Raw genomic sequence first — 13,021 nt, 5'->3', positions numbered from 1 at the left:
CTGATCGACAAATTTGTTCGGCACATGAGCGGTTATAGGAAAAATAGGTAGCTGTTAGCTCAATAAAGATAGAAACTTCTGAAAGAAAACACAACGAAATCCGAGATCCATTGATTCTCTCGTGATGGGAGAGCAAAAAAAAAAAAATGGTCACAGAAGTTCATCCGTATTAGAGTATTGAACGCAGGCACTTTTTACCCAACACCATTTCGACAGGCTAGATAGACGACAGATGTTAAAGTCCCAGTGAGGGCCTTTTAGCGCTCTGGAAAGCTGCTATAGAGCGATAAAAGCTCCACATTGAGAACCTCATTCGATTGGCCAACAATCACATATCTTGACTTTCGTTTCGCCCTGGTTTTTACTAATCCTGAGTTCGTATCAGTCAGATTCCACTTCATGCAATCTTCTCTGTTGCATCATGAATTTGCGTAGAACGTTAAATGTTATGAGAAATACGATTTAGGTAGCGATTATCCAAAAATTAAAGTAATTAAACTCTTTTAGACCACGTGAAACGCGATGGAGCGAGGAATTGGAATTATCTGAAGTCACGTATTCGTCTGATGACTGGAACGTAACACGTGACCTTTGTATCAAAAGTTATTTAATTAGGTGATAGCACTAACTTTGAATTAATAATTTGATTTATTTCCTAATTAATAATAAAAGCAATTAAACCTAGAGTATATAATCATTTTTTGAGAAAGCAATATCGCAGGAGCTGATTGTAGATCGGAAAATAAAGTGGCACTTGAAATAGATACAATCTATTGATTTTTGGCCTACTGTATATAGTGAAAGCAAGATAAAAATAGTATTCCAGCTGCGTTCGACTAGCGATTTTGATAAAAGAAGATGCGACATTGAGTGTCATCGTTCCCTGCAAGATTTTATTTTATTATTATTTTTTTAAATTCTGATAAATTAAAAGATACGAATATATTTATTTTAGATCTTTCAGGTTAAGGTTAAACAGAGCCCTATTTAAAACGCTTAATATAAGTTATTTCCAAACTTTTGATGCTGTAATGTTAATTACAAAAAAAAGAAGTGTATAATACCAATTCAAAACTTTAGCTAATTAAAATTTTAACTGAAATTTCCATTAGAAAAATTTTATAGAAGTACAATTTAAAAAGAATGGTTATTTATGGGAGATTGATGAGTGAGTGTAGTTTACTTTCAACATTCTCGAATGACAAAAACCATGACAACAGTTCGCAATTAATGAATATCAAAGTAAAAAAGAAATTTCCACCCTAAATCATAGAAAGCATCCAAGAAATGCAAACATTACACAATAACAGTGTGCGATAACGCTGTCGCTGAAATAAGAAGCAGCCAACCAACAAGAGACCACCACTTCGTCCTTTCAATGTATTTTTCTTAAATGAAATTGGTAGTAACCGACATTTTGATAAGCCTTGCTAGCATCGAAAGTTGTGTTAAATTGAGTTAAATTAAACAGGAAAGTCTACCGGATAAGCAGTTACTTAAAGATTCTTCTACAAAATTAGCATATCTGTTTGCTAATTTAGCAGAGCAAATTATTAGTTGCTGAGTTAGATGTTAAAATCACCAGCTGGAGAACTTAACACTACTCCAAACTCACCCAACTCAAAATTTAATTTGCTTTGTAAATCACGCGTAACCTGAACTTTAACCTTCTGTATCCAAGTTCCTTTTCACATAAGTTGCGAGTTTTCTGTTCGATTTATAGAATGCATGAGAAATTTTTAGTTTCCTTTGTGTAGAACAATGCAACGTTAGTCTTATAGTTGGTAGGAAAATCAATTTCCAGAATTCATAGTTGAGTAGTCTTAAACTCTACCTTAGACCTTTTGAAAGAAGAATATAGCCTGCCCATTTTGAGATAAAATTAAATCAGCGCAAGGGTTTGGTAAATAACTGATACAAAAGAATATATCAGAATTTCGTACGTGGGGATGCGTCATGTGTGAACTTATTGGTAAAGCATTTCATTTTTGAAATATGTAAATTAGCTCGTGCAAACCTGAAAGTGAGTGGGTATCCAGAGATCGTGGTGTTAAAAATTCTGAACAACCACGTAACTCCCGCAAAACGGCCTACGTGCTGCAAGGGTGATCAAGAGTCGTGTTGGTATTCGCAGGAGAAGAGGATACTTATTTCAGAATCTTCGAATAAACTGTATATCCGAATGGTACACACACGAGCATATGGTTACCAGCATCAGCTACTTGATTTATGTGAACAATTTCAAATTTTTTTTTTTGGTCAGCATCAAAGCAACTAATGTTATGGAATCAGCGTGCCGTGTCTATAAACTGCTATGATCGGTTTCCTGTTTGCTGGACGAAAATCCAACAGCTTCTGAAGGGGGTGGGGAAGCTTGCAACCTCTCCAGAGCCAGATTGAATCGGCCACGCTGTGGAAAAATTCCTTAAACATTCCTCCACTCTTGATGGTATTTAAATCAATGCCTTTTCTTTAAGTAAGGGTCACCACTTCAATTCGATTTGCAAAAAAGGTAAGTGTGAACATGCAAATATACCTTAACTTTTGCCCATCCGCCATGCGATGTGGCTCTTTTGCTTAAACCAGAAAATCCTGGTTTCTACAAAAGAGCCAACAAGAAAAAGACCCTCATCAGGAAACGACTAATACCGAAATGTGTGAACAATTTCATTCTGGTTCACAAGAGAAGTATATCTTAAATTCAACTGGCGATTGTCCTCAGTTTTAGCCTTTTGTACACAGTTATTAAAGAACTAAAACTGGTGGGCCATTAAGTTCAAATTTCTTGAAATATAGCACAAGTAGAGAAATTCGATAAATACTCGAATCCTGAATTAACCATAAATTTTATTTTTATAAGCACGAAAGGTACCATCTTGTCATATCAACACCACATATCAGCAATTAATAATTAATGCTCAGCTGTTCCCTCAACATGAATTGTTGAAGAGGCTTCCATTCTGCAATGTGTTGATAATGGCTGCAGTTTACCTTTTTCACTCCATATTAGAATTAAGAGTTGATTAACACGAAACACCCTGATGTTTACCGACATCGATGGACAGGGCAGTGTCGAGTCAGTTTGGTGCGACATAAGCATAGGGAAATCAAAATTGAGAGTAGGAGTGTGCTATAGGCCTAATGACTCTGATGAGTATAATAAGATATTGTACAGGGAAATAGAGTGGGCCAGTAAATCTGAGAGTCTTATAATGGGGGACTTTAATTTCCCAGATATTGACTGGAATTTGTGGGTTGGTCACTCGCACACTAGCAAGGCTTTTGTGGATTTATTGGATGATTGTTTTCTACATCAGCATGTTCGTGAGGCAACAAGAGGGAGCAATACTCTTGATCTGATTATCAGTAGTGATTCTTCATGCATTAAGAACCTGCAGATAAATGAACCACTAGGTGGCAGTGATCACAGTGTGTTGAAGTGGGATTTACTCAAGGAGGTAACTACCATCAGAGGTAAAGGGAAGGGTTTTTGTTTTCGTAAAGGCGACTATGATGGTCTGAGACAGTATTTAAATTCTATACAGTGGGACCAACTGATGATGTTACCAACAGCAAACTCAAAATGGGAAGCATTCAAGGAACTAATCTTGGAGGCTACCAGGCTTTACATACCAACTAAGAAATATTGTTCAAGGTTTAGGCCTAAATGGTTGTCAGATGAACTAATGAGACATGTGGCAGAGAAGAAAAATGCATGGGATACATACAAATTAATGGGTGACATGGAAGCCTATGATAGATATAAGTTGGTCTGTAACCAAGTCACAAAGGAGATTAGGCAGGCAAAGGCAGACTATGAAAAATCCTTGGCAAAGGATGCAAAGAAAAACAGAAAAGAGTTTTTTACATACTTGAACTCGAAAAGGAAAGGGATGAATCAGATTGGTCCACTGGATATTGATGGTTCAACAGTTGAGGATCCTGCTCAGGTGGCTAACAATCTAAACGAGTATTTTGCATCTACATTCACGCATGAGGAGTTATTCAGGAAGGAGAATGATGTAGGTAAAGTAAACATTGGCAGTGAGCTGGATGATTTTGTAATAACTGAGAGGAAAGTGGAGGAGAGATTGTTGAGGATAAACATAAAAAAGGCACCTGGGGTGGATGGGATCTATCCAGTTATATTAAAGGAGGCAGCAAAGGAAGTAAGCAAACCCTTAGCCATAATTATGAGAGCTTCTTTGGACTCAGGGGAGGTACCCATAGACTGCAGATATGTGCAAATGTGACCCCAATTCACAAAGGAGGATCAAAGGCTGACACAAGTAATTATAGACCTGTTAGTTTAACTTCTGTTCCAGGTAAATTAATGGAGGCACTGGTTAAAGAAGCACTGCAGGATCATCTAGACAAGAATTCAGTTATAGCTCAGACGCAGCATGGTTTTGTTAAGGGCAGGTCTTGCCTGACCAATTTGATTGGATACTATGATGTAGTCACAAAAGAACTGGATGCAGGGAATAACTTTGATATTATATATTTGGATCTTAGAAAGGCTTTTGATACTGTTGCACATGGAAGACTGCTGCACAAATTGGAGCAGTGTGGCATTGGAGGCAAATTGCTGCTATGGATAAGGGGATGGTTGAGTGGCAGAAGACAGAGAGTGGTAATCAATGGACACTGCTCAACGTGGACTAATGTTATTAGTGGAGTTCCTCAAGGTTCAGTGTTGGGTCCGTTGTTGTTTTCGGTGTTTATGAATGATATTGATGATGGGATATCAAGTTTAATGTCCAAGTTTGCAGATGATACAAAGGTTGGCAGGGTCGTTAAGGACAATACTGACGCTATGCTGCTGCAACAGGATCTGGAAAGGTTGAACAGATGGGCTGAGAGGTGGCAAATGAGGTTTAACATCGACAAATGTAAAGTGCTGCATATGGGAAACAGTAACCCCAGAGCAACGTATCAACTCTGCGGTACTACACTGACAGTGGTGGAGAATGAAAAGGACCTGGGGGTAATTGTGCAGGCAGATATGAAGTTCTCTGAGCAGTGCAGACGAGCTGCAAGAGTAGCGCATGGTGTCTTGTCAATGATATACAGGAATTTTTCTAGCAGGGATAAGGAGGTGATTATTCCCTTGTATAAGGCAATGGTAAGGCCACATCTTGAGTACTGTATACAGGTCTGGAGGCCTCATTTCAAGAAGGATGTAGAGCTGCTGGAACGGGTACAGAGAAGGGCAACAAGATTAGTAAATGGAACAAAGGGTTGCTCTTACGAAGAAAGGCTTAAGTTTTGCAAATTACAGAGTCTGGAGACTAGGCACCGGCGAGGTGATCTGATAGAGGTGTATAAGGCTTTGAATGGTTTGAGCATGCTCAATGCCAATGGGATTCTTCATCTTTCTCAGAATAATCACCTCAGAGGGCATAAATTCAAATTGAGGAAGGACGGATGTCGGATAGATGTGCGGAAATTTGCCTTTGGCCAGCGGGTGGTTGGTTGGTGGAACCGACTTCCATCACTTGTTGTTGAAGTTGATAGCCTAAACAAATTTAAAGCTCAACTGGACAGGTATTTCGAACGAACGGAGGGGTGAAATGGGAGTGGTGTGTTTTTTTTTTTTTTTTGGCTGATGCTGAATAAGCTTGCTTTCTTGCATCATATGCCTCTGCTAATGCTAATTAGTTCGACTGCGCTGTAGAGCATATAACACGAATGGAGCCGGCAAGTAGAAAGATAATACATCCGAGTATTTAGAGTCATTAGTTCTATAATTAATAATGCGTTATAATCAGGGCAAGATCATTAAACAGTGCAATCGAGTCCAAGCCTTAGGACTCAAAACGTGGCATTGAAAAACGCAGCTTGTTTTTCCAAGGTAGTTGGAGAAACAAGCTATTTCGCGAAAAGTTTACCATCACCATTATATTAGCGAGATAAAAACAGAGATTAAATAGGGGAGACAATCTAGAATCTTCCTGTGCTTCCAAATAAAAGTAGCATCATCAGCCTTCTTAATTATGAAAGGCAGATTTGTCCTCGTACTTCCAACTATGACTGCAGTTAATTTATTTTAAAGTGCCAGAAATATTAGTTTTCATTTCGCTCTCCGTTGTAATCACAAAATATTCAGCGTACTTTTACAGTTAGCCACTCAACACTCTAATATGTTAGTGGATTGTTCCACACCGAGAAGGAATATCATCAGTGAATAAGGAAAATTAAGGGAGCCAAGATTAGCCTCTTGTAAAAGATAAGCAAGAATAAAGAAATGTAGAGTTTTGTTTAACAGAGGCAAGTGGAGGCCGATATAGTTGCGGTTGATACAAGGTGAAGCTCGTGTGTGTGTGTGTGTGTGTGTGTGTGTGTGTGTGTGTGTGTGTGTGTGTGTGTGTGTGTGTGCACGCGCACACAAGCTGCCATTAAAATCTAGACACCCCTCCATTGATAACTGGTCACGTACTACCCACGCACCAGACAACTATAATTATGCATGTAGATGCCCTAGAGGAAAACAGTAATACGATCGTGAATGCAAGATGCTGCGATCGAAGGAATTCAGACTTCCAGCGCGAAATGGTAATAGGGTTTCATCTAAGTAATCAGTCTGTACGTGACTGTTCAATGGCAGTGACGAACCCTAAGTAGACGTGGTGTACAAATGGAGGCAGACTGTTGGTGAAACCGTCACGAAAAGACCTGGAAACCTTCAGAAGTAATGGAAGGTAGCAGGAGAGCCGTCCACAGAATCATCAAATCGAAACGCAGGTCGACATTATTGCAGCATACATAGGTCCTCAGTGAGAATATTGGTACACATGTTAGCAACAGTACAGTGCACAAGACACTGCACGATATAGGTTATCACAGTCGTCCACAAGCAACTAATTCTAGGATTCAACTAATTCGTCCACAAGCAACTAATTCTGTATGAGCAGGACAACTAATTTTGTCCTGCTCATACAGGCCCAAACCTGTATGAGCAGGAACGTTCCATTTCATATTACTATCGTTGTGACGGACTGATTTCAGGACATCACAGTTTGGAAAACTTGGATTAGCCAAACCAAAGCTCCAACTTCAATCCTGTATAGTACTCTGGGATGAATTGGATCATCGGGTGGGTGTGAGGAGGGTCTACCAAAAAAAAAGAGAGCTGAATTATTCTCCGCTTTGAAGGTCGAATGGCGGAAAACATTTTCAAGAACTGGTGGAAAGCGTTTTCCACTGATAATAGCGACTATCATAAAGGCAAAATGTTTCAGAAAACCTTATTGTTATTGTTTTCATCCGTTCAGTCGCAGCCGACTTTCGAAGACTTTATGGGCGAGCTGCCTCCATGCTGTGCGGTTTCAACAGCCTCTTTCAAGACCTTCATGCTCATGCCAATGTCGCTCTTCATGGTGTTGAGCCAGCGTGTTCTTTGCCGACCTCATCTCCTTGTTCCACTGACCTTTCCTAGCAGCATCGATTTTTCCAATGAATTGGATCTCATTACGTGACCAAATAGGTCAATCGTAGCTTGGTAAGCTTGGCTTCCAGTGATGTTTCTGGTTTGATGCGAACCAATATCTCTATTTGTAACTTTCGTTGTCCAGGGTATGCGGAGCAGCTTTCTCTAGTACCAGAGTTGAAACACCCTCAATTTTTCTTCATTGTTCAGGTTTCACACCCGTAAGTTATGGGAACCAGTATAGCATTAACCATTCTGATCTTAGTTGTAAGGCTGACGTCTTTGTCTTTCCAGAAATTTTCCATGATCATCATTGCGCTGCGTCCAAGTGAAATTCTTCTTTTAATTTCAAGGTCAGATTCTTAGCCCCGATCGATCCAAGAAAAATGAAGTCGTGCAGATTCGACCTATTCATTGTTAGTTTTAACTTCTCCAGTCCCAGTTGTCATAAATTTTGTTTTCTTGATGTTAGGCCGTAGTCCCGCGTTTTCGCTCTCATCCTTAACCATTAAAATCAATTTTGTTAGATCTTCCTTATTTCTGCAAGTAGAATTGTATCATCTGCATATATCTTAAATTATTGATGTTTCTGCCTCCAATTTTCACTTCAATTTCTGACTCATCCAAGTACAATTTTCTCATAACTGATTCAGTATACAGATTAAACAGAAATGGGGATAAGATATAGCTCAGTCACACACCTTTTCTGATTTCAAAAGAACCTTATCTCCAAATGTTGTTCTGACAGTTGATTCTTGGTTGGTGTACAATGATCTTATTAGCTCACCCCAGTGTTCCGGTAACCCCAATTCTATCAAGGAATTCCACAATTTTTCGTGTTCAACACAATCAAGATGTTTTGGTATAGTCGATGAAGCACATGTATACATCTTTCTGAAATTCATGGGCTTTGTCCATGATACAACGGATGTTTGCGATGTGATCACGAGTGCCTCTTCCTTTGCAGAAACCAGCTTGAACATCAGGCAGCTCTGTTTCTATGATTCTGTACAACCGTGCTTGAATGATTTTCAATAGAATCTTGTTTGTGTGTGTATTAAGGTTATTGTATGGTAGTTCGAGCAATTTCGGGTGTCTCCTTCGGATTGAAATAAACATTGATTACTTTTCCGGATCTCCCGACACAAAGTTGTGATAAATATTAATTTTTAAACATTATTTACAGCAGGTTTCTGGATGTTAAATGGTAGGGCAATGAGTATACATGTATACGTATATAGAGTGGGTTGTTACGTGTTTTAATGATTAACAGAAATATAGCGAATGAGACTATTTCTGCAGCACGTAACGCGGTGTGAAGAGGAAGGAATGACCTCTTGAATCGTTGGTATAGCGATTGTGGGTGCGAATGGTGCTCTTCGAACCAGATAACAACATGCAATCGAAACATCAGCAGTCACCATGCTCAAATGTTACACTGATGGAAAGGTTAGGTTAAAGCTGTTAGATCATTTTATTTGCAGAAGTAAAATATTCAATTGAAAAATATATTCGATGTTGATCTACGAAGTGCCACACAAATGTGAGTTATATTTTGTTTTTATTGCGGTATCCAGAGTTTCCCCTGTATTCCAAATAGTGTAAAAAGTGTGTTTAGGATCTAACGGCACGAGGGGTTCCCCATCTCCGCATAGTATATATTGTCGTGGGTTACAGTACACTGTAAAGGCCAGAGATTTAAAAGTGTATGGATACTGTGGGGTGTAGTTTATTCCAAATAGTACGTACAAGCACATAACTTACAATGCAAACCATTCATGAAGTGCTGCGAAGTAATCCTTCGTATATCAAATTTCTCTCCTTGAAATCTTCTATTTTCAAAAGACTGTAAAACGATTTGGAAGGGTATCAATCCTATATGGACGACAATGTGAAGGAAGTGATGCCAACTGCAATCAAAAGACATGCTCACAGTATAGAATAACAGCTGTACAGTACAGATAGGCTAAATGTCGAAACTATGGCAAAATGAGTGTTAAAACTTCAAAATAACTTTGCATGTGGGCACCAGATCGCTAACTTTCTTAATTTTAATGCTCTTTGACTGCGTTCATAGAATTCCCGGCCTACTTCTTCAGAGACATTTATTAAGTTCAATTCACACATAAGTACATTTAGGAATATATAGTGTGGCATGGAGAAACTAATATTTTTTTTCTTGGGTGTAGGCGGTACCGAGTCAGACTCTGACAACCTCGCCATGTGTATAGGAAGATGTTGTACCTATATCGAATAGTTTCTCTGGAACTTTCATTCAAGCAGACACCACTGGATGTCTTCCAGTGATGTCTGTTTGCTTTAGTCCAGAAGAATTCTTTTACTGATCAACTCTTCTCCTTGTAGGTGAGCAGATGATAATTAGCCAATGTAGTATATGCGATCGTATTACTCTGAACAGTCTGCTTCTTTAGTTCAACCTTCTTTAATAAATGGTAAATCTGTTGTAGACTAATTGCACTGTCTGTAAATGAAATCGGCTAATTTTCCCGAACGTGGAGTGCTAAAGTCAGTTTAATGCTGCCATTTCATTCAAGCTCTTCGTGAGAATTCATACAAATCGGCAGCTAATTTTAATACCAATTTCTATTTTTATTAGTGGACAGTTTACAGACAAGTTCCGTTTACTACATTAGGTGTACATAATTTTTATAGGATCGAGTATTTTCAGAATTGCCGAAGAATCCAAGACCACAAGGCTATCTTGTCAGTAAATTATATGTATTCTAGAGACTAGTTGATGGTTTTCCGGGACGTAACCCAACTTCCTAAGTAAAAGGCATGACGTACAACACAGCACTGCACTGTGCGCTCTGCAAATGACTCGCTGAAAAGCCAAATTAAGAAAATTCATTTCTTAATAATTACAAACTCGATAAGCGATCTATTTGTAGTCTTTTGTCTCAAAAATTTCTTATTCATTTTCTCTTTAATTGCTTGGAAAAATGGGATTCTAGGCTAACAGTATGCTTCATACACTTGAACGTTTGAAATGAAGAAAAGGAAGTTAAAACGAACAATTCTCTGGTCCTTCAACTTATTGATTGTTAATTGTTCCCTTTTTAAATACTCTGCTTCCCACTCGTACGTAATTGTCTCAGATAACAGCCTGGCCAACTTGATAATGTATGGCATTACGATATCTTTTCTGTCTCCTACACTTGAGAAAAATGGAAGTCCCTGTCCCTCTATCAACAAGGGATCATGCCGCACACCGTACCTCATTAAACCGTTGTAAGATAAGAATTAAAAACCATTTCTTCACAGGAGGCAGCGGTTAATGAGTTCGGACAGATACTTTTTAATTAAAAGAGACTTCTCAAGTAACCATGGCAACCAAAAAAAATCCATAATGGTTATTCTGACACGAAAAGGAAAACACGATGACGATCGCGTGCTATGAATGCAAATCACAGCACGAGACCGAATACGGAACGCGTCACCTCGCTTTGTAAATTGGATAAGCGTTAACAAGACACAAAGCAAACATTACTTAATCTTAATGGAATTGAAAATCCGCGAATGTCTCTAAAACATGCAAGGATTGTTCTTAACTGTACACGCATATTTTATTTGGGGAGGAGGGATCTTAGAAGTTTTAGATCTTATGAGTTTTAGAGTATAGCAGTGACAATAAATACGCTCTAAACAGTTTTTTTTTCTATTTATTTTTAGGAATTCAAGATAAAAAATGGTGGTGCTATAGCAAATCATCATTATGACTACCATCGTGGTTCCACCATTATCACATCCATTTCCACACTCGGAGGTCAACGGAGAGGTCAAGCCTGTACTTCCAGAAGCCAGAACCGCTTGGAGTCTCACTGCTGTGCGGGGAAAAGTGACGGACCACTGCTTATGGACTGCTTGTAAAGCTTTAAGTGTCGGCATTTTGCTGATCTTTCTGGGAGCAACAATGGCCACAGTAGGATTCTATTCCGACCAGCTGGCCATGGTGGAGAAGCGACAGGGAAATGTCACCATACGGATAAAAGACGAACAGAGAGACTATCATCTTGGGAGTCTAACTTACCTGGGTCCTGCTGTTATGGGAATTGGTGGGTTCACTATAGTAGCTGCTTGCGTAATGACCTTTGAGGCAAGGGACACCGCCGCTAAGATTGTACCCGTATGGTTCCGCAAAACGCGAATTCATGTAATGTCTGGAACCTCCAGTAGTCCTTCGGGTCGATCCAGTGAGGCCTCTTCTTGGGATCGCTTTGTGTCTCATCCAAAAGTTACTGATCACAAAGAACTGGAAAATCGAAAGACAGTAACCCAGGAGCTGATCAAATTCAGCCATCGAGTACAACACAGTATCGACTCCGCCAGTTTCAGAGGAGAAACGCTAAAGAATGTGAAAAAGCTTAAAAAATGCCCGTCGGAACCAATGTTAAACAAACCTGATGATGGACTTAAACCTAAATACGGATACGTCCTTCCCAAACATCCTTTTCAGCAACAGAGGGAGCCTAAAACAGACGGAAAAGAAACAAGCGGCGATAGTGAGAATAGGTCGAAATACCTTGGTGTACAGATATACCGGCAGACCATTTCAATGGACTGTCCTCGGTCAGCAAAGCTGCAACGACAAGAAGCTCAGGATTCCCCAGGTGAGAGCTGCGCAACTTTGACAGTGCCTGCGTTGGAAAACCTCAAAATTGCTACGAACGTCGAAGGCCGTGCTAAAGTTCATCGCAGCGATTCTAACTGCTCAATGGCCATGGATCTTTATCTCCCTCAGGGTTCGGTGACCTTGAAAGTCAAAGATGAAATGAAGGTGAGAAAAAGTCCGCATAGACTCTCTCCGAAGCAGCGATCGTCGGGAGAAAGCAGCGATCACTCATCTCTCCACAGGAGTTCGCGTGGTCACAGCAGCACAGAGTCAAGAGAAAGTACTCAATCCGGAAGTCGATCCAGTTCTAGGCAGGTTTCGCGACAGAGTACCGGGCCTTCTCCTACTCGAAGCAGAGAGCACTCAAAACAGAGTATGGGGTCACGGGAGTACAGTGATGACATGTCCAGCACTATGAAACGCCACCCACTTCTCCGCCAGATGGCAGTGGACAGACCCATTGACAGTCCAGTCAGCAAAAGAGTTCAAGAAAGTAAGGCGTTTTCAACTTCGGGTTAAGTTTCATATGCGTGTGAAAACCATTCTCGAATGCCTGACCGAATTTTTGACATTCTCTTCGTGGTTGCTTTTCTTCAACATACATTTAAAGCACATCAGTAATTTATAATGGTGCCCTTTAAATTCTCTTCAAGTGGGCTGTTTTTCAAAAACATGTTCAGAACTTAAGAAATGACCCCACTATTCCTCATATTTATAAGGGAAAATCAGAGGCATTTACTATCAGCAAGTGCATTACTTATAATACACATATCATAATATGCTGTACTACACTATTTGAATGTATATTAATATTTCATTGAGAAATAAGTTGTTCATTCGGTGAAATTAGTAAGTCCTCTCTTGTAAGTCCACATCGTGGATACAGCTGTTCCCGGTCCAAGCATCGACGAACTCATACATTCCCTACATTTTGTGAAAGTCCTTATTCTCGAATTTAA

General features: G+C 39.5%; 1 protein-coding gene across 1 annotated transcript; it reads left to right on the top strand.

Moving 5' to 3' along the window:
* The first annotated feature begins 11,139 nt into the window (after window positions 1-11,139).
* On the top strand, window positions 11,140-12,623 carry LOC150081080 (uncharacterized). Its single transcript, XM_090381476.1, has one exon. The coding sequence runs from the start codon at window positions 11,166-11,168 to the stop codon at window positions 12,579-12,581; it is 1,416 nt and encodes a 471-aa protein (XP_090237602.1). The 5' UTR covers window positions 11,140-11,165; the 3' UTR covers window positions 12,582-12,623.
* The last annotated feature ends 398 nt before the right edge of the window (window positions 12,624-13,021 follow it).

This window comes from Mastigoproctus giganteus, chromosome 9, assembly GCF_048544385.1.
Source record: "Mastigoproctus giganteus isolate SK-2022 chromosome 9, ASM4854438v1, whole genome shotgun sequence".
Classification (NCBI taxonomy): Eukaryota; Metazoa; Arthropoda; class Arachnida; order Uropygi; family Thelyphonidae; genus Mastigoproctus; species Mastigoproctus giganteus.
This window is presented reverse-complemented; position numbering and strand designations above follow the sequence as displayed.